Here is a 21,743-nt window from a genome sequence, read left to right as displayed (position 1 = left end):
CCTATCTCCTAACTTAGATCATTCCTTGACTAGATTCTTCACTTCTTCGTTGAATGTTGTTGTAGGAGATGGAAAGCGGAAATGTAGACATTTATCTCCTTCACAAGTCTGCCTAGCAATAGAGGCGTAGAAGGGCTCCATTCAAATCAGCCAAGTGTGGCGTTGGGTCACAGTCAGGCTCAGTGACTGGGATCAAACTGCCTCCTTGTTTGTTTATCACTGCTGTGTTGTCTGCCCAGAATGAGTTTAATTTCTTAAGCAAGCACATACAGTTGCCTAATACTGTTTGGAAAAGGTGTCTAGACAACTGGCTGGAAGCTGGGAAACAGACACACTGGGTTTGCACTCTGTAAGGATGTTGCTGCATGACAATCCACTGCTTCCATTTCATCATACTGGTGAGAACCAAGAAGCTGTTCTGCAGTGGCATCTTGCTACCACTGTAAAGACCAATAATACAATATTGCTTTACAGAGCAGTAGATGTTCACAGAAGGAAGTAGTGTGATTTATCTGCTCCTAGTTTTGCTTGTGTTATTTTATTATACCACCATCAAGATACATTTATCTAAGACCTCTAATTCTGAATGAGAACTGCGTTTGTGCACTGTTAAAAATGAAGTGAAGTGAAAAGACCAAGCTGTGTGGCATGGTGGCACAGTAGCTAGCATTGCTGCCTCAGAGCGCTGGGGCCCTGGGTTCAGTTCTGGACCTGGGGTGCTGTCTGTGTGGAGTTTGTATGTTCTTCCCCATGTTCGGGTTGGTTTCCTCCGGGTGATCAGGTTTCCTCCCAGAGTCCAAAGACATACTGGTAGGTTGAGTGGCTTCTGGGAAACCTGACCCTGGTGTGAGTGTACCTGTACCTGTGTCTGTGTCTCTGTGCCCTGTGATGGACTGGCACCTCATCCAGGGTGTATCCTGCCTTGTGCCTGGTACATGCTAGGTTCCAGCCTCCCCTCCACCCTGAATTGGAAGAAGTGGTTAGAAAATGGATAGATGGATGAAAAAGACCCAGCTAGAGAATGTGATCAAATCAGAATCCAAATCAGTTATGTTGGTAGGTGCCTGTAAAACAGCATTCAAAAGAAAATATTAGCATGTGGAAGATGAGGGGATGTTAACAGGCATGTGACTGCTGTAGTAAAAGCTTGGACCTGAACATGTTTAAAAAGCTTTTATATAGTGACGGTGCACATTAAAATCCATCGGAACAGCTCTCTCAATCAGGATCAGGTTCCGGAAAAGGGACCAGACAGTGTCGGAAACTACAGGAACAACAGGGGTCTGAATTTGGCTAGATTTGCCAGTTCAAGTGGAATTGACAACTGGCATCCAATACAAAGTGAATCTTGGAACCTTTACTGTTTATTACACTGGCACCCAATGTTCATGCCAAGGCTTCTACAAGTCATACATTTCTAAGGCACTGTTAGTGTTTCAGAATGCCTGTGGTGTCATTACTTATCACCTTACCAAACATGGAGATTCACAGTAAATGCACAAATGTCTTGGGTGAATACAAGCCAGCTAATGCCTTTGCGAGGTCATGCAAAATATTCTGCATTTAGCAGTATGATAGTGGCTAACACTGAATGACACAGAGGGACAGGAGCTTCCCCAGACTGCAGCAACAGTTGTTTTGATAAAGCCTGATAGAAATCTCTAACCATCCCTGCGTTTTATTCAGTGCAGGATGTACCATGTTTATCCATGGTTGGGTACGCATTGATGACCAGTGATGTGGAGAAGTGTTAAGCTGGAGTATGCATGTTCCTCTCACTGAAGCCGAGAGATTATTGCTTATGCTGTTTTACAGTTGGCAAATGTTGTGTCAGATTGTTTCTAGAAGGATTGTTGGTCACACAGGACCGCTAAACGAAGATATGTTTAAATGTAGCTTTTGAAGTCCATTGGAGTCAAATGATTCTTGTAAAGAAAACCAGTAACAGGAAAGGACTCACAGGTATCGGTTTTTCGCCTTTGTTTTTGGTAGTGACATGCTGACAGCCTCAAAGTTTTGAGGTGTACTTCCTTTAACAAAAATTGTGTAAGAGTGAAGGCACGCAATGCACCATCTGGAGAGGGAAAAGAAGAAACAGATGCTGGGTGTATTGTACAGCGCTGTATGTAATGTAGCCCTGGGGTCAGTCAGCAGATTCTAACTCCTCAGCCCAGAGATAAGCCAATAGGATGGTCCTAATCAAGACACTGAAAAACAACCTCCAGTGAATTACTGGCACACTACTCTCTACACTGATGGACTATGTGTGGAATTCAACTGAATTCACTCGGAAATCTTCTGCCTACAAGAGGCTTTCCCAAAATTCCATGTATGGTCTTGTTTCTTCGTTTTAAAACTTATGGTGATAACACAATACCACAACGAACATGCGTTATAATACAGGAATAGGTTAAAGAAAATAGCACCCTATATCCATATCAATGACTTTTTCATGTTTTCTTCATTGTTGTAGCTTTTAGGTTACTGGTAGCTACAAGTTCTAACCTTAATTGGCTCAGAATTCCTATGTTTACTCTTTTCTGGAAGCCTACAAAGTTTTGGATAAGCTCATATCCATATACAGGGAATTAAGATTATAAAACAACTCAGGGATTTTATGGAGTTAAAGGTGGAAGCTGAGCTACTCTTTAACAAGCGGTGGAAGAAACAGGAGAGGCTCATGTAACGCTTACCAGGGATCGTGTGTGTCTGAAACTGGCATGAAATTGTGTGCTGTGTTCCTTGTTTATTATGCTATTGTTAGCTCCTGGTAGAGACCGGCCTAGCCGCTGCTTCTTCCAATATAAACACATTCAGTCTCCCTGGCCTTCCTTTAGTCTGCTGCAACTATTGTGTTGATTCCTTGGACGTAACCGCCTCTTCATGACCAGATTTCTTTACCTGGGAAGACAACAGGCATCAGGCAGTGGAAGGACAAAGGTCTGTGTTAAGTAGTATTAGCACAGAAGGGGCCGAAACAAGAGATGTTATTCAGAAGCAACTGATGCAACAGTCACTCAAGACAGGGGAAGAACCCATCAACTGGAAATTGCAGATGTAGTGGTCATCCATAAGAAGGGGTGACAAATGAGTCAAAAAGCCTTCCTGCATTTGTTACAGTAGTTCTTTTATGTTCAGAGTGAAATTAAGCCAGGACACTGGGATTATCATCACTATAGCTGCAAGAGGTGCCATAGGGTCTTTAAGTACATGAGATCTTTAATTACCAAGCAGTCAAGTCTTGTCTCATCCTATGGATAGTACCTCCTACAGTACATCGCCCATGTCACCATGCTGTGGCTTTGTACTGGAAAATCTGGTCCTGACTAAAGAGCACCACATACTGGTCCACCAACACTACTTAAGGTGCAACCTAGTTTTCCTTAAAGGTTTCCCATCCCAGTATGGAGCAGGACTAAGCCTGCATGAATTTTGAGATCTTATGGGAGGTGATTGGCTCTTTCTACAGTATGTTTCAGCTGTTCTTTTTATACATTGAACGGCTGATTTGTTAGCAGCATAGGAAAATCTCTTACACAATCCCTCTGTTACATATTTTATGGAGTCAAATCATGTTGTGGGCAGTGGGTCACTAGAAGCTCCACTTTCATGAAAATGTCAAATGTCATTTTAGAAAATAAAATATTTCTTCAAAAGTGAGTTTGAAGTATTATTTTCAGACAGTATGACCGAATGAAGGTGAAATGTTACATTCCTTTATCATCTTCCTAAATATTAGTGGCATTGTCTCACTCTTATTTTTATCTCTTAACATGAAACACCACTGGCAAATGAAAGCCTCTTGGTTTTATGAACAGACTTTAACTAACTTCTCGGGCCTTAAGGCAGGACAGGTTACCCAAGCTGAATTTCTGCTGTTTGCTTTACTCCACAGTTGCAGTCTATGGTGGACCTTCTGGAGGGTACACTGTACAGCATGGACCTCATGAAAGTTCACTCCTACATCAACAAAGTTGTCTCTCAGATGAACAATTTGGAGGAGGTAAGAAGAACAAAGGCCAACGTAGCAACAATCGAGATTGACGTGAATGTCGAGCGTGAGTTCGCCATTGACGAGACCTCTGCTGTGCCTCATTGGACACCTGTCTGTGAGGAGTGTCAGATCAACCCTAGGACACACAAGAGCAGGAAAAGAGGGCCTTGATATTCTATATGATCCCACTGCCTCTCACTTTATCCCTGTATAAATGGCAAATATATATTTGAGGAGGGACGAAGTTAGTATTTGTGGTAATGTTACGTACTGTAAAAAGGGAGATGTCTTTCAATGGCTGAAGCAATTCAGAAATAAGTTGCTAAAAACAGCAAACATGACCAAATATTAATGTCATTGTATATATTAATATGGATGCATTCATGTAAATATAATAATGCTGCAGTGAAACCTGTTTTCACTAATCCCTGCAGACAGTTCTTAGCTGCACTGTTGCCATTCTCCAGGCTCAGATTTGTGCAGATGTCTCCATATACATTTCAGTATAGCTTCAAGACTTAAGTATCTGAACTAGCTGTAGGCCAATTGCCAAAACAACAAAACCCAAATGTGGGATAAATATTGACCAAAAACAGGAAACATATCACATATTTTGACATCTGTTTTCCACACCATTCAGTCAATTTAGATAAAAATACAATAACTGCATTAAAGAGTTTTATGTTCCCTCTATATAAATTAAATGGTCAATGTACTGTAATTTGATCATGCAAAGTCTTTGGTTGATTGTAACTGTCATTCCAATTTCAATAAAGCACTTTTTGTAAATGGCCCAGGTGAAACATCTTTAGTGTAATGCAGTTTTATCAGCCAAAAAGATTTGAAAAATCTCTGAATAACTCTTTCTTGGATTTATGGTTACATGTCAGATTAATTAATTCCAGATTTTTTCAATTTCATTTTTAGAGCTGGCAGGCACATTAAGAGGCTGAACTGCAGTCTCGTTATATATTTTTGTGGTTGTTCTCTAAGCCATAGTGCGTACTTTATTGCCAGCCATGCTGTGTGCAGCTAATTTAAACCAAGAAATCGGAGAAACCACAACTATTCCAGTTCTAAGGCAAAAAGAGAGCATAAAGAGGCCTCTTGAGGATGTCTTGTGGTTGTAATGTTTTTAGTGAGAGAGTGGTAAGACATACTGCTTAAGTGCAATAGCATATTTCATAATATGTCTTGCAGATTTGAATGGGTAGTTGTATCAAATTTACTTATCAGAGTTTCTCAATGTTTGAGTCTTTTCTCATTGTATTTTCTACACCATTTTTATTTTTCTCCATCTGGCATTGTTACGCTGTAGCGCATAATCTGAAAGCGTAGTGAGAGGTTGTAGATTTTATTTTTGACTTCGTTGTTAGATCTTCGTACCAACAAGACTAACAGCATTGCCTTCCAAAAGCAGCATCCCAGACAATAGGTGAGCAGGATCAAATTTGCATTGTGCTGCACTGAAAATTAACAACGCAAGGACCACTTCCACTACAAGTGGAGACCTGTCCATTCTGGATGGAACATCAGCTTAAAGAGTCATCTTTACTGTATGTCCACTGTGGGTGACCAGTTGTGCCAAACAATGCGATTTTGTTTTTCCCAATTACGATACAGACTGCTCTTGTCATCATAGCCAGAAGCCTTTAGTCGCAAGCACTGAAAGATCCGAGAATTACCACATTTAACCCTGCACGCCAGTATTCACAGAACGCATCAGAGTTAATTCCTTGTGCAAACACCTGCTTGTTCCCCCAGACGATTAAGACCAACTTGACGCGGGAGAACGAGTTTATGAAGGACAGCGTGATCAACTTGACCAACCAGCTGAAGCGCTATGAGAACTACTCTGACATCATGATGAGCATCAAGAAGGAGATCTCCAGTCTGGGCCTACAGCTGCTTCAAAAAGACGCTGCTGCCCCGGACAGCAAAGTGCAGGTATTGTACACTATGCTCAGCCCGTTCTTAGTTACACTGTTTCTGGATGACTCAGTTTGGTGGCAAGATGCTGCATCATTTTCACATAACTGGGAGTGAAGGAGAAAATCACATAATTCAGAATGAATCTGGGCATTTCCAATTAGGATTTGAGACTAGACACACCTTTTAATGTGATGAAAGGTGGATCGAAAACCAGAGAGTATTTTTGATCTCAGAAAGCCAAGACTTTTTACTAGACCTGAGCAGCCAAAAAAACAAGATAAACAAGTTTTTATAGCACTAGAAACAGCTTAGACTAGACTATTTTGTTTTATTTTGTGTTTCTTTTTAAGTCGGTAAATAGCTTAGCTGACTGCTAAGTGTTCATTTGATTTGTTTAGCAAGTACTACAACACAGTCAGGATTTTTAAAATATTATTGCTATTACAGTATAAGAACACATTATAAATTGAAACCTACCTTGTGTTTTACATGCAAGGAATCACCCAGTGTTATTGTTTTAGAGCTTGCAGAATGCTTTGCTTTGTGGTAGGAATTGGGCTTCATAGCCAAACACATATAGTATATGTCAATAATCAAGTGATTTGTGTGACCTCCCTGCAACATTTGACAGGTTGTGTGGTTTCTGTTCTGTTGCAGTGGACAGTTCTGACTTGGTCATTGCTCTATTGCTCCAAATCTTTATGTACTTATTTCTACAGCAAAGATTAATGGTACATTCATGTCAGAGTCTACTCTTAAGGAGTGTATTTTGGTCAACTGATTAAAGGAGACTATTCCTTTACGATCTGCCACGTCAAAATGTGTGGAAATAAATATCATGCTTCTATTTTAAATGGGTTTAGCTATGATGTATCATTCTGTGACCCCAAAATTTCTACCCTAATGTGTTCTTACTATTTTATCTTTTCTCCTTATTTATAAATGCATTTTAAGAGCTGTTTTCAAAGCACAGAATGGCATAGAATGAGCACGTGTTCGGTGCAAAGAAAATGCGTTATGATATTGACATGTTCTCAAATCTGCATCGAACACACGTTTGTGCGGCATCTAGATATAAATGATGCTAAACAGGGCCGGACTCTCTGTTGTAGGAAACTGCTGGTGGGAAGCCTAAGGAGGCAACCAAGTATCCTAGCAAAAAGGCCAAGCCTCCAGCCAAACCCCCCAAGGAAAAACCTGTGAAGCCCAAGAAAGACATCGTCAAGCCGGGGAAACCTGACCCCACTGCAAAAGCCAAGGTGGCCGGTCACCAGCCTGGGGTCATCAGGGGCATCACCTACTACAAAGCTGCCAAGATGGAAGGCATAGAGCATGGCACGACCAGCAAAGGTGAGACGTGGGTGACGGTAGGGCAGTCTGGCCTTTGAGACAGATGGAGCTGTAATGAATTCACATGCTGCGGCAATGCTGTGGATCTCAGCCTCAGGCACAGTCAGGTGGACCGTAAGAACTCGAGAAAGACACCTTTCCACTGCCAGGTACAGACAGCTCCCTTAAATTCTGTGAAAGTGGAGGACAAGGAGCAATTTACCTACATAGAGTTCAGGACTCGTATCCAAGGCCGGTGAAAGTCATTAATTCTGGCTCAGCTCAGGTAAAGTGCTTGTGAACGCATTGCTACAGAACGAGAAATGACAACAATACTTTCTGAAGTCAGTTTACTGAAGTCAAAGCACATGGGTATGGTCAGTGGGGCAGAGCCCTCTCTTTAATTGAAAGATTAACCCTAGCGAAAAAAGGGACTGCTCTAACCGAAAGACTCCTCAAAATCTGAAGAAAATCCTAATTGACATCAGCTGCAGCAGAATACCCTGCTGAACCCCTGAGTGAATGCCTGCACTCAACCTGCACGAAAACGCCTTCACCTGTTTCTCTTTAAACCCTCCAGACCTGAACCTTAAATCCGTACTACAGACACATAACTAACACAGACCACTCAGAGCAACAGCTTTTCCGTTACACACCTATAGCCTCCTGGGCTCTGCTCCAATCAGTGCTGAACTGCTGGTGCGGGAATGTGGAGCTTGTGATGTGTGAAAAGACAAGTAGCTTGAATTGGGTGTGTCTGCTTACACTCCCTCTATATTCTCCATCATGTGCAGTCACAGGGTTAATATTGTAACTGCAAGCCAAGAGACGAAAAACCTTCAGTTGGATATTCCAGGGTAAGAGGGTGATAGGTTCAGACAGCATGGCAGCCCTTGTCTGAACTACATTTCCCAGAAAGCTCTTGGGACCTGCCATCCTCAGTCACGTGACCAACGTAAAACCAGGAAACTGAGGTTTCTGGTGTCAGTCGACATCTGCTCCCAGGAGACAGTGGGAAGATTCTCTAATATGCAAACTGCACTGGAGGGGGAGAGAGAGAATCAAGCAACCGACTGAACAAATGGGAGAGAGTCTGGTGAACATTTGGGGTTTTTGGAACTATGCCCAACCTTATGACTGTTCTGTGTGCCAGTTTTACCTAGACCTACAGTACCTAGAAACGATCCTGTTTAAGACACCCGACTTCAAGGTGTGTCATAGATGGGTATAACAAAAACAATTGGCAATTAGAATTTTATAAGAAAAAGACTTAGGCAGCTTTGGAAAGATTAACTTCAAAATCAAGATATTTCACAGCACATCCCTCAGACTTCCTTAGAGTCGGATACATACAAATGTATTATTTGAACTCAAACCCTGTCAAGCTCAAACTCAGTCCTGTATTATTCTACCCCTCATTTGACATTTGAGCCTTGATATTTAGAGCACAAACTAAAACCTTCTGCATAAAATGTTTATGAAATCACACACTCTATTAGTATTTGAACAAAGGAGGGTCTTTTGTAAATTGTTTATCTGTTTGTATAGTAAATCATACAATTTATATAGCCCAGAACTGGGATATTCTGGGGTCTGCCAAAACACTCCAGGGATTTATGCTACTCTATGATTGCATTGAAGTGTTTTTCACACTGGCAGAGATACTCACTCAGTCCTCTAATATACAGTATTTATTCCAAAATTGAAGCCATATGACTCAATGTCAAAACCCACAGAGGGGCGTACGCATTTGGCACACACTGCCTATATTTATAGTGGCTAGGTCATAATTGAAAAGGTGTTAAATATTTGATGGAGAATGCAGGGATTTACACCCACCTGGTTTTTGTTCAGGAGAACTGGAGATCTGGATTCCAGGCTCATTCAAGTGTAATAAGAAGGAGGAATGGTAAATGAACACGTACCCAAATAGTATCAATTCAGCAATCCACTACATTGCCAAATCCACATTATTACTGACACAGTTTTGTACATTTTAATACATTTATTTTGAGGAGAAACATCCCTGCTTATGTAATGAAAATTGGTTGCAACAGTTATTTAGAAGCGTATTACTGAAACCATCCCGTATTAAACAGCAGTAGTCAGGTTAAGGTTAATTGAAGCGAAGGAACTTGCATTTATTTAGTAACTGCTAAACAATTAAATGCTTTTTGCAGGGATCTAACCCTTTGTCTTCTCAGCTCCCTTTAATTGGATATAGACTCGGACGCTTAAGAACTCTACAGGCCTAAACTTTACTTGATTGTTGATTCTTGTTTATAGACACTTTTGCTGAGCTTGCAGACAAAATCTTTTTATTCATAAAATGATTTTGTCCGCTCTTCACAGATTGCACACAAAACTAATGGTCTTATTTTGAATCGATGCGGTACATCAAGCCAATGTGATAATATCCTCTGCCATGCGGTAGGGATTGAGGTTAATTGTACAGAGTCTGAGCTGTTCATGATGAATGGCCTTTTACTCTTACCACTCTGGATCCACAGCTCAGAAAGATGCAGACTTAAGGACAGCCCATTTCTGAGAACCCCGTCCTCCACTGTTCTACATTAGTGCTGGAGGTCACAGAAATGAGTCTGGTTGACTCCAAAGTGGGGTTTCAAAAGGAGTTAAAAAATGAGAAACACTAATTAAGCACAAAGCACATTGACTTATTTGTGATAGAATAGGCCTACAATCGTAAGGTACTCCATTACTGCACTAAAAGCACCGTGCCAGAAAACTCTGAATTTCCCATGGAATATCATAGGATTAACAAAGACTCAGATATCCAAGTCAATACAATATTTTAAACCTGCTAAATAAGGCATCAATATACTTGTATATTGCAAGCCCATATACCATGAGTGCTGCCTGAAGGTCTAATAACTAGGAAAGCAGGGAACCCAGTGGTGAAGAAAATGGAGGCTTGTTAAAGTGATTACAACCAGGTGGTTCCAATTTCCAGTCTTGGCCATTGGTTCACTTTGAATCAAACTGAACAGTTGCCTTTTCCTCCGTCTCGCCCTGTAATCTACAGAAAACCAAGGTTCCGATTTAAGTGACTGTTTTAGTACTTCAGGGTTCATAACTATTCAGTCACTTTGGATTAAAGCATCGAGCATCTACTAGATGCCCAAAAATCCAACATAAGTAAAAATAATAAGGCAATGGTGAAGATCTGCAAAAGCAGATACCCCTGAAAACCTGAAAGTAACACTTTTTAGGTTACTGAATCACACATTTGGAGGAGTCTTCACCTTTTACTGCCCTCCTATTTTTTCCTCTTTAATGCTCAAGATCACTTATTCCACTGGAACAAAAAAAAAGTTATCCAACCGAACAACAATAGCTGGAAAACAAGATGAATCGGCCTTTTGACTGATGGAGGAACCCAGTTTGTTGAAAGATGTTTCCAGGCAAAACGAAATGGAATCTATACCCCTTGACGATAGACGTTTTTCATTATCTTTACATCTGCATCCTTGTGCGTCTCACACAAGCCAAAACACTGTCATCGCTTTGGCACAGGGCTGAAGTAATGACTGTCCTCCTGCCGCTTGTAAATTCAGGAAAGGTCTTGTGGAAACCAAGGGCATCACGTGCATTTGTCCGTGCTTGAAATAGGTGTGTCACCTCCTGTTAAGTCAGGAACTGAAGAATGTCTCTTAACCCGAGTAGTAGAATCAGTCTAATGAGCATGCCACAAAACTGTTGAAGCATAGATGTTTAAGTAGGCGGAAAATGCGTGCCTTCTTAAGAAAGAAATTCAACCGAGTCTTGGGATTCTCATGGGCTGATTTTTGAAACCTTTAGATCAAGGACGGAGGTTAAGAGTAGAGAGCAAACTCATTTGGAAGGCAGTGGGGAGTCATCATGAAAAACGCTTGTTGTAGACTTTGACACGGACCTGTGTGAAACAATCAAATCTGCGTTTGGCGATTAACCTTTGCATCAACAGTGGGCTGTGGTTTAATCACCTAAAGGCCGGTTATTGAAATGCATATTCATTTTCGTTTTTTTGTCATTTCAAAGCCTTATTTCTTCTGTTGTTGGAGGCCTTATGGAATTCTGAATTCTGAATGCTTTCACACATGTATTCTGATGAACTCTTTTTGGTGATTGATAGTACTGATTCTGTAGTCTTTCTCAGGATAGGTAATTATGGAATTTACACAGAAAAGTAAATTTAGTAAATTACACAAAAAAGTTAATTTACATAAATAGGTGATAACGCACAGCTCACTAGACAATATTAAAAGTGTCATTTAAAGTCTAGTCCTGCAAGTGTGTAAAATAGTCTTTCTAGAAAATACACATTATTAAGCAGCACAAATTGAGTTTTTCCAAAGGTATATTTTTATAAGGCATCCATGTGCATTTTAAGTTGAAGCCAGATATACGTCATTTTAACATCATGTATGTATCTTAATCTAATTAGAATTAAATGTCATGTTCACTGTTGAATATCTCGTTTTTTACACTATTACCAGTTGAGAAAATGAAAAAAAAAGCAATATGACAACATTTCATCTGTTTTCTGTGCTGCCGTTTGCTAGATTGTAGAGAGGTAAATGGAAAAAATACTGTACATGGAAATCCAAACAACTCTACATTTTTAGTGTTTGTACCTTCTGATAGCATCCTCATTAGCTGTAATCACTCCCCAACTTCTGCCCTTAGTGTTCATTGGTGAGCAGAAAGTTCCATTGTGATAGAACAAAATATTTTTTTCTTGTGAGCCTATAGAAAACTATCGCTGTCACATACTGTATTTGCATTCAACAATTCATATTTTAAAACCCTGTTTCCTGCTGCAGAATATACCGTGTGTTCCAAAGGTAAACAGATGATCACCTATAACTCAAAGATATAGCAGTATATTTTTGAATGCAAGGCCCAAATGTGTGTCATATCCACTGTTCCCAAATTACTGACTATTGCTATCCAAAGGGGGCTCTGTTACTTTCTGTCTCTTACAAGAGAAATCAAAGCCCCAATACAGCTTGGATCTCATTGGCCCTCACTAAAATAGTGCATTTTAAGTATGATGTACAACGGATGAAGGTTTAGATAAATATAAATACCCCAGAAATACAGAACCTGCCTAATATTTTAAAAAGTATTAAAACACTTTTACAGCAAGGGAAACACCGGTACTAATAAGTAACAAGCAAGATACTGTACATGTAACAGAAGAACCTTCACTATAAATTAAAAAATGAGAAGGTACTGCATCACTGCCCTATACAGTGACTGTAAAAAATAAATTCTCCTTCACATTAATAGTCAAAAAGACGTAGAGAAATAAACAAGCCTTTCCAGTAGAAGAGTCACGTTACCTCATATCTGGACCTCTAAAAAGGACAATTCACAGACTTTAAAAAATGTTCGATACTTTTTTTTACTTTTGTTCAAGGCATATTAAATGTGCATCTGGGTTACTGAAAATTTGACCTGAAACCTGAAAGGTAAATGAACCTGCTGTAAGTTCTAGCGCATGTTTTAACAGATTGAAACCAGAGTAATAAGAAATTCAAAAATAATACTTAGTAAAGGATTACAAGAGAGTATTGTGCAGAAATGTGTAGGCTCCATTTCTATAGCCAGGTGATGCTGAGTTTTTTTAATATTACTGGCATCAAATGTCCAGCACATTTATGTGGATATGAAAGACTAATCTCAGGATGGGGAGGGAGCTACTTGTAGAAAATGTGAACTGAATTAGCTGAGCACAAGCGCTGCATTTCCATAATCCCTGCAAAAGAGCCTGTTATTCAGGGAAGGGACCTTTTCATGTCTGATCGCATTAGAAAAACAAAGGACTTTAGCTCCGAGCTGTTTGGGTTTTTTCTCCTCTTTATACCAACACAACACGAGTACTTCATCACAGTAATTAATACCAAAAATGTTTGGTAAATTTGTCCCAGGTGCTTCAGCTCAGCCAACAGCTGATGTATTCCCACCTGTTGTAGTTGAGTTTACGTGATGTGCTTGTCTCTTACATCTCTCCACCCAGACCCTCCAGCTAATTCTAGCTTTTAGACCTGTCTTGCTGCAAACAATAATTCTTCAAGAGAATCACCTGTAGTTTCGAAGAGCCACGAGCTGGTGAAAAATGGAAACACCTGATACAATAAACCAAGATAAACTAAGATAACAAAACTGGACACAGGACCTTTTTATATACAGTATTTGCTCGCACACTGACAAAGAATATAGTAAAGAGAGCAAGCACAGTTTTAAAGTCTGCACTACATTTCTATTCTCCAGCCTAATGGAATTAGCCTTCTGCTAGAGTGACAACTTGTGGTTGATGGGCGTGTTCTTGGGACATGAAATTGTTAAATGCACACCTGCACTGAGATTTGGTAACTTCATCTGAAGTTTCTAGTTTTAAAGTTTGAAACATCTATATGTTTGGCAACTGAAAACTTTGCTTTGGAAGATAATCACCACAGAATGGGGGATAATATAGATAGGGAACCACTTCTAATGTGTGTCAGACTACCTAGAGTGTGCAGCTGTCATAGCTCACAATTGTAGATTCTGTGATGAGAAGGCTTAGCTAGTAAAATGTCATTTACAAATATTCTTTGTTGCGTCGACAGAAGGTTAAGAAAGTTTTATATATATATTAGTATTTTTAGTATAGTTTTTAGTATTTTTAAAAAATCATACTCGATTCACTTTGGATTGAATTCAATCCAGGCCTAAAAGCCTAAGAAATGTAACAAATCAAGCAGCTTCGTGTGCACAGCACTTACACGACTGCACACAGAGTACATATGCATATACTGTATAATATATACCAATATCATTTTAACCTGTTGTTAACTAGAGATGTATATTCAGCATGCCAGCAAGCTGAAGTGGCAGTCATTTAATGTAAATGGCGGCAGAGCAGTCAGTATCTCCCACCATCTGGCCTTCATACACTGCTCCTCCACATCACAGGAAAACAGAGAATAAAGAACACAGGAAGTTACAATGCTTAAGCCTGCTGTTTTCCTGACATTGTCTCCTGTTATATATTTCAAATCGCCTGGAAAAATCCCAGTGGAGTGTGGAATGTCGAATATAAACAGCCGGAAGCAGGGCTGAACGCTCTCTATTACAGGAGAAAGAGGCGTCTAAATGAAAGCTGGGACACTTTAATAACTTCATTAATAAGGGCATTTCCATTGCTGGTTCGCAAGGAAAGCCGATTTCTTTCTGTGATTCTCACACTGTCATTCAGGAACGTTTGAAGACCCTTAAAGTAAAACTACAGAATATACGGTGGATATCAAAGGCCTGCACAGCCTTATTGAAATTTCAGCTTTTCTGGAAAAATCAAGACAAAATCATGTCAGACCTTTTTTCACCTTTCATAAGATCGGGTAACCAACAATATTTAAGTGAAAAACAAATGGATCATTTTTAGAAAAATCATGAAAAATTAAAACGAAAAAACTTTCAATGCTTCGGTTGCATCAGTGCGCACACCCTTTATAAAGGGAGTTGTACCTCTGTTCAGATTTAACCCATCATATACTTCTGTCACCACAGCAAGATCAACATGACGGCATTAGTTCTAATGTTACTTTGCACTTTTGATTCAGTCTTGCTGTTAATTGCGTGAGAGAGTTTTTGAAATCAGGGAATGTGCACTCTGGGATAGCTCAGGGCTCTTTTAGCACACCTAGAAATTAAATGGCGCCAAATATGTAGCGATGTGTGTTCTGTGGTTGTTCCTCTCCATAGAAAACACAGTGAGAGCTCACGGCCATTTTGATGCGAAGGAGGTGGTGACGGAGGAGAGGCCGCAGAGCTCTGAAGAAGGGAGGGCGGTCGCGGTAGAAACGCCAGCAGCCACCACCACTGTACCCACAACCCCCAGCACCACCACGACCACCACGGTGTCCACGACGACCACGGCCAAGCCAGAGAAACCCGCGCCCACCATTTTACTGGTGTTGGACAACTCGGACAACAGCAGTCGTTATCTGCAGAACCGAGCAGGTACGCCACAATCACTAGCATCTACTGGTGCTGCTGTCAGTTGACCACTCCAATGTAAAAAAATATACGTATAATAATTTTCTAATGTTAAAAACATAAAAACCATTCATGTTTACATCTTCTACGGCTTGTTAAATTGGAATCCATGAACGTTTTCCATAGTGTTTCACATTTTTTTTTAGTTTTTTAGTTTCCTAATTAGGAAGTAAAACGAGCAGTAAGAAACTGGGAAGAAAAGTGCTTAACGGATATGACGCAGATTTATTTTAAAAGGGGAAGATGGTCAAGGGGATGTTTCTCATTGTCACAGAAAAGGCCCACAACTGGAGAACCTCTCCTCATCATACCCAAGAAGACACCTCTTGACTGCATCCGTGTAATGTATGTGCTATGTTCCTTTGTTGTGCTTCCGCTAGCAAAAGATGTGGACTGTGAGGGGACCATATCCTCTATTGAGATGCCGGAGAAACATCACAGCTACGGGCGAAACGAAGGAGCGTGGATGAAGGACCCAGTGGCCAAAGATTCAAAGATCTACGTCACCAATTATTACTATGGCAACAATCTGGTGGAGTTCAGGAACCTGGACAATTTCAAACAAGGTAGGCCGGATTTGACAATAAATTATTTTGAACTTGGCGAAAGGAGTTGTGGTTGTTTCACATACAGTATCCTTGTTATTAAATCCGCATAAATGCTGTTCTCAGAAATCTTTTATCATTTCAAAACACAAGACTGAAGGTGCAGTATCATTACATTAAAGTGAGGTTGTCTGAATTACTATTTGTACCGTGTGGTTGTCCAAAACAGAAAGTGATCAAACTTAGCCGATTTTAAAACTCGAGTTTTGAACTGACCTCTGTATTGTATGCGGATGTTTGGGAATGCTTTCTCTTATCTGAGTTATGTACCTTATGCTAATATGTTCACACTTTTCTGGCATCTGTCCACAATAGATGGAAAACACTTTTTAAAAAATAGTGAAAAACAAAATGGTGCCAAAGAAGTCTTCCTTGGAACAATACTTTTGTATTACAAATTAAAAGGTCCTGTTTTCTATGGGAGGATGGAGTAGGATTTGTTTTCAGATACGCCAATGATGTACCAGCTGTCACATTACACAGCAGATCACTGACTGTTATTTTCTTTACTGACAGTATTTGTAATTTTGCAACTCATAATAATACTGACATTACATTGTACGTAAGGAGCATTATGTTTGAAGTACAGTGCCACTAAAAGAGACAAACCTAGATGTTCTCTGGTCTGTCTTGCATTACCCTCTGTGAATGCCAGTGCCACTAAACAGATATATTATATTTGCAAGTGACACTAAACAGATATATTATATTTATAACTAGTCCCTTTATAGGTTATTGAAATGGGGGTGTTGTTTTTTGTACTTCAAATGCTTTTACAGTTGTTCTCTAAGCTAGCAGAAACAAAGCCATTCACTTCAACCAGATTATATTTAGTATTTTAGAAAATTAGAAAATATACATGTTTTCTTGTTTTTTTTTCTCAGAAGAATCCTTCCGCAGGTCATTTAGGATTTCCTTTTCCAATTCGGATTGTCTAGATCAGGGTTTCCTCAGGATCAGATTCCAGCAAGCTTTGCTGAAGTAATCAAAGCACCAGACCAGCACAGGATGTTACGAAGGCTTAAACGGAGACTGCAATGCCGTTTTTAAATTTTGGTGTTAGAAAGAATCGGCATTGATGAGTGCATTTCAAAACACACTGAAAGAAAAATGTACATGTAAGATGTAAAACCTTCAATCTGCATCACAAAGTAGATGAAATTTCCAGGTATGCGCAATGCCATATTCACAATGAGGCAACCAAACTTCCAGTGACATGAACCAACCATATTACATTGTAATCAAACAGGCTTGTGAATACATCTCTTTTAATCCTATAGAAATATTACTCTTGACTTCAAGACGGTTTTGCTGACAAATACGACTTAGTTGTTCACTCTGCATGCAAGTCCCGCTGGAACATTTCTGTGGTGAAATGTCTGCTGCACAACCTGTACTTATTCGCTCGTAAGATTGCGTCACATGAGTCATGACAGGGACTAGTGAGCAGGAAGGGCCACTTCACGTCTCAGTTCTCACAAACTCTTTCTCTCACCCTCTGAGAGACAAGGTGTTTGCAACAACATGGCGACTTTCACAAAGTTCAGGATTCTGTGCTTTCATTCGGAATTTGCCAAATTTTTCCTATACTGTCGCTTCATTTCTTTTGTTACCGAGATTTAATAGCAGGCCTGAGAAACCGAGACAGCAGTTCCCCTCTAATTGGGACAGTATAACCTTCCTGTAGGGTTTCAAGTTGCTACCGCCTTGCCATAGTGAATGAGGGGAAAGGAAAACGATAAGCTGTTGTTTTGGGGTTTTTTTTCAAAGGGCGCTGGAGCAACCTGTACAAGCTGCCGTACAACTGGATCGGCACCGGCCATGTGGTCTACAACGGCGCCTTCTACTACAACCGGGCCTTCACCAAGAACATCATCAAGTACGACCTGAAGATGCGGTACGTGGCGGCCTGGACCCTGCTTCACGACGTGGTCTACGAGGACACCACCCCCTGGAAGTGGAGGGGCCACTCGGACATCGACTTCGCCGTGGACGAGAGCGGCCTGTGGGTGATCTACCCGGCCGTCGACTACGACTACTCCCAGCAGGAGGTCATCGTCATCAGCAAGCTGGATCCCGGCGACCTCTCGGTCAAGAAGGAGACCACCTGGAAGACGGGCCTGAAGCGCAACTCCTACGGCAACTGCTTCATCATCTGTGGGGTGCTGTACGCCGTGGACGTCTACAATCAGAGGGAAGGGGAGGTCTCCTATGCCTACGACACTCACACCAACACAGAGGCCATTCCGAGGCTGCCTTTCACCAACGAGTACGCCTTCACCACTCAGATTGACTACAACCCCAAAGAGAAGGTCCTGTACGCCTGGGACAATGGCCATCAGCTCACATACAACGTCAACTTCGTGGTCCAGTAGTGCCGGGGTCCTTGGGTCAACATCTCCATCCTTTCGTCAAGCACTTTGTTACTTTTGTTCTTCATTTCTGTGAGATTCTTCTTGGTTGTGTTCGGTCATTAGTGTGGTGTGTTCCATTCCAGTCAAGTGGTATGCAAAAGAGTGCAACGAAGAGCCGGCACTGATTTTCTTCATAAATGAGAGAGGTTCACAAAAATTGAAGCAGCGACACTTAGGAAAGACATCAGTGCCTTCCCAAAGATTGTGTGTGGCTGTTTTTTGTTATTATTTGTTTTTTTTATTAACGTGTTACAAAGGGACAGAAGATGTGCCAGGCAATGGTTATTGGACATTGATTTCTAAAGGCAGAAAAGAACAATTCCCCTTAATGTTCTTTTTAAGAATATGGAGTCAGGTTTATCACGTCTTATATTAGAACACCGTTTTGTGTTTCCCTTATTGAGAGAAACAGCCTTCTGAGGTATAAATAAGCATCCTGAACTACCAAATGTTTTTATTTTTATTTAAGGACTATGAAATATCAGTCATATAAATTGTATGTCATTGCATTCTAGTTTTCTTGACTTTAACAGGTATACACAGTTTTTGTACAAAATACACTATATATTTATACTTTGTCAGCTAATGACTATCAGCATCATACTGTAGCTAATAAAGAGAGGGCTGTAGTCTCTAGAAACTAGGCAAAATGGCAGCATGATGACATTGTATTTTAAGACTGCATTTTTAAAGAATTACTTAAGACATGATGCAATCTTTCAGAGACAACATACTGTACAAACACAAAAAGGTAACAAAGGAGAGGGAATCAGCCCATCTAACCCATTTGGTATTTAGGAGTTAACTGATCCACTGTTCTCATCCAGCCAGTTTCTGAAAGAAACCAGGGTATTATGTAATAGTAACACAGAGAAATAAAGCAGCATTAGGTGTTAGCAAGTAGGAGTTTCAGGCTAATTAAGGTGAAAGTTTCAAATCCAAAGGGATTTTTTAAAAACTTTAACAAATGAATATGCTGAAAACATTTTAATTTGGCAACATTTCTGAAATTACAACATACATACTGTACTGTATTACAGTATTGCAATATCCATAAATATAACACATTTGCTTTCCTATATCCATGTTGAAATGTTTCAATTCATTTAGCAACACTTGATGGTTTCCGTGTTTATGCAGGGGCTGTTTAATTAAGCCCCTGCTTAATTAAGACATAAGCAAAGCTGTTGTTTTATTGTTTTATGTAAAATGTTAAAGTATGTTGTGACCAAAAGTGTTTACTATTACATATAAAACTTACACACTCTATGTGAAACTCCTCAATCAAGAATAGTTAACTTCTGCAGGACTAACAAAAAAAAATCCAGAACACAAACAAAGAAAGAATGCTTTCATTTCCCATTACTTTTCCACTTAAGTGGATTTAAATCACAGGTTATTTACTTCTGACGTTGTTTCTGTTGGGTTTTTTTGTCAATTCTATGTGGTAAAAAAAAAAGTTCGAAAAGAGCAGGGGTACGATGTGAGAACTGATTTTTTAATCAGACACAGATTCTTGTAGTAAAACATTTCGTAAAGTAGTTTTGAATCTGATGTTTGTGTGTGCAGCAGAACTCCATGCCCTCTGTGTGCCAGTTCCAGTTGTTCCAGTTCCAAAGAAAAGTTTGTTATCAGTCGGGTTTCTGAAATTCATCTGAATAAGCAAGAATGGAGCCAGTTGTTACAGGGGGCTTATTAATGTAGTGCTCCTGATATTTATAAAAAAAAAAAAATGTAATGAGCTATGTGATAGCTTGTTATCATGGTCTAAGAAGGTCAGATTATGTGGTGGCAGGCATCCTATCGTACTATAATTCTTTTCAGAAATATGAGCTCTTTATTAGCTTGCCTACAGTAACAACTTGCCACCAGCTCTCTTCTGTACTTGTTTACTTAAAAAAACAGTGGCTTTATTTATTAAGTTTGCCTTTCCTTTACTTGCGTAGCGTGGTCTAACCTCATCATTTCCTGGATGACATCATCCTTTCACCGTTTTTAAGGTTTCACTGTTATTACATCCACCAACACACATAGTTTGATCAACTATCAATCCGAAAATCAAGTGCTTGGAAATTACCTGGATCTTCATCAAACAACACTGAGGACTATGCTAAGGTGGGCTTTATAATATTGCATTCACAAGAGCATCTCAGGTGATAGAAAATGGTGTTTATAGGCTTCCAAGACTGCAGTCAGTTCTGCACAAACATACTGTACAATATTTCTGATTGCTTTATACTGCTCACTGAAATCTTGGCAGGAACGTTTGAAGTCAAGAAGATTTTCTCTCTCTTTTAATGTTCTAAGTTCAGGTTTAAATAGAACTTGCAAATTGATCAGAGCAACTCAGCATAAAGACATTTTTGAGAGGATGTTTGTCTGCTCAGATAGCATTTTTTAATGTTTATAACATTAAAATTTAAATGCAACCCACTCAGTTAAAGTGAAAACAGTCTTTTAGCCTACAGTTAAAACACCGTGTGTACGTCTAGAAAACTCATTTAATTGTTTATAATCTGGTGTATTTCCTTTTCGTGTATTCTTTATCTGGATTAAAATGTCTACAGCTGACTACCCTGAGAATTAATACTTTAAATGGATGTTAATAGTTTCTTGAGTTAAGAATGAATAAAAAGAGAGACTAAAATATGAACTTACTGTTGTCATTGAGATCAACTGCTTTTCCAACAGTGTATTGCTGCTTTGTTACTCGTATAACAACATGACATTCATTCATAACCCTCTGGGTTTAAACTTGTTTGATCGATTAAATGTAAATGTGATTTATCAAGCCTGGACTCGTGTGCAATTGCTGTAGAATTTGTCTTTCCAAAAGAGAATCTGTGTGTGTCAGAGAAGGACAGGAGACTGGAGGTCAGGCTCAGAAATGTCATGGGTTTAGTAATGTAATGAAAGATTTACAACAGAAACAGCAACATACCCATTTGATTCAGCTACGTCTGCACAGGTAATTGTTTAATGCCCTCTAAAATCCTAACTGATTGTTTGCCCAACTAGTGAGAACAGGGCAGTTGCCTAGATTTTCATGTCTTCAATCGACCAGTCAAGCATCTGTAAAGAGCCAGATCTCTAGCGGTATCAGCCTATTGCAATTGAGGTAACTTTTATGCAGTCCTGTTGACAAAAAACACCACCAACACCACCAATAATAATAATAATTCCTTACACTTCTATAGCGCTTTTCTGGACACTCCACTCAAGCGCTTCATAGGGAATGGGGACTCCCCTTCACCACCAGACATTTGGCCAGGACACCTACTCTTTTTGAAAACGCCCTCCAATTTTTTAATGACCACAGAGAATTGGGACTTCAATTTCAATTTGAACTAAACCCTTTCGAGACGATTTGTCGGGACCTGAAGCAGGATGTCCATGCAAGGAAGCTCTCAGATGCCACAGAGCAGA

The 21,743-nt window shown here is 39.9% G+C and overlaps 1 protein-coding gene across 1 annotated transcript in view; it reads left to right on the top strand.

The window, feature by feature from the left end:
* LOC148644087 (olfactomedin-like protein 2A) overlaps positions 1-21,108 on the top strand; it is a 46,558-nt gene extending 25,450 nt beyond the window's left edge. The window contains exons 3-8 of the mRNA XM_088615245.1: positions 3,896-4,003; positions 5,759-5,941; positions 7,039-7,276; positions 15,005-15,262; positions 15,679-15,864; positions 17,674-21,108. Coding sequence (XP_088471371.1) covers positions 3,896-4,003; positions 5,759-5,941; positions 7,039-7,276; positions 15,005-15,262; positions 15,679-15,864; positions 17,674-18,278 — 1,578 coding nt within the window. The 3' untranslated portion in view covers positions 18,279-21,108. The remainder of the gene's footprint in view (positions 1-3,895; positions 4,004-5,758; positions 5,942-7,038; positions 7,277-15,004; positions 15,263-15,678; positions 15,865-17,673) is intronic.
* The last annotated feature ends 635 nt before the right edge of the window (positions 21,109-21,743 follow it).

This window comes from Lepisosteus platostomus, chromosome 21, assembly GCF_059453375.1.
Source record: "Lepisosteus platostomus isolate fLepPlt1 chromosome 21, fLepPlt1.hap1, whole genome shotgun sequence".
NCBI lineage: Eukaryota > Metazoa > Chordata > Actinopteri > Semionotiformes > Lepisosteidae > Lepisosteus > Lepisosteus platostomus.
The sequence above is the reverse complement of the archived record's forward strand: the minus strand, read 5'-3'. Positions and strand labels throughout refer to the sequence as shown.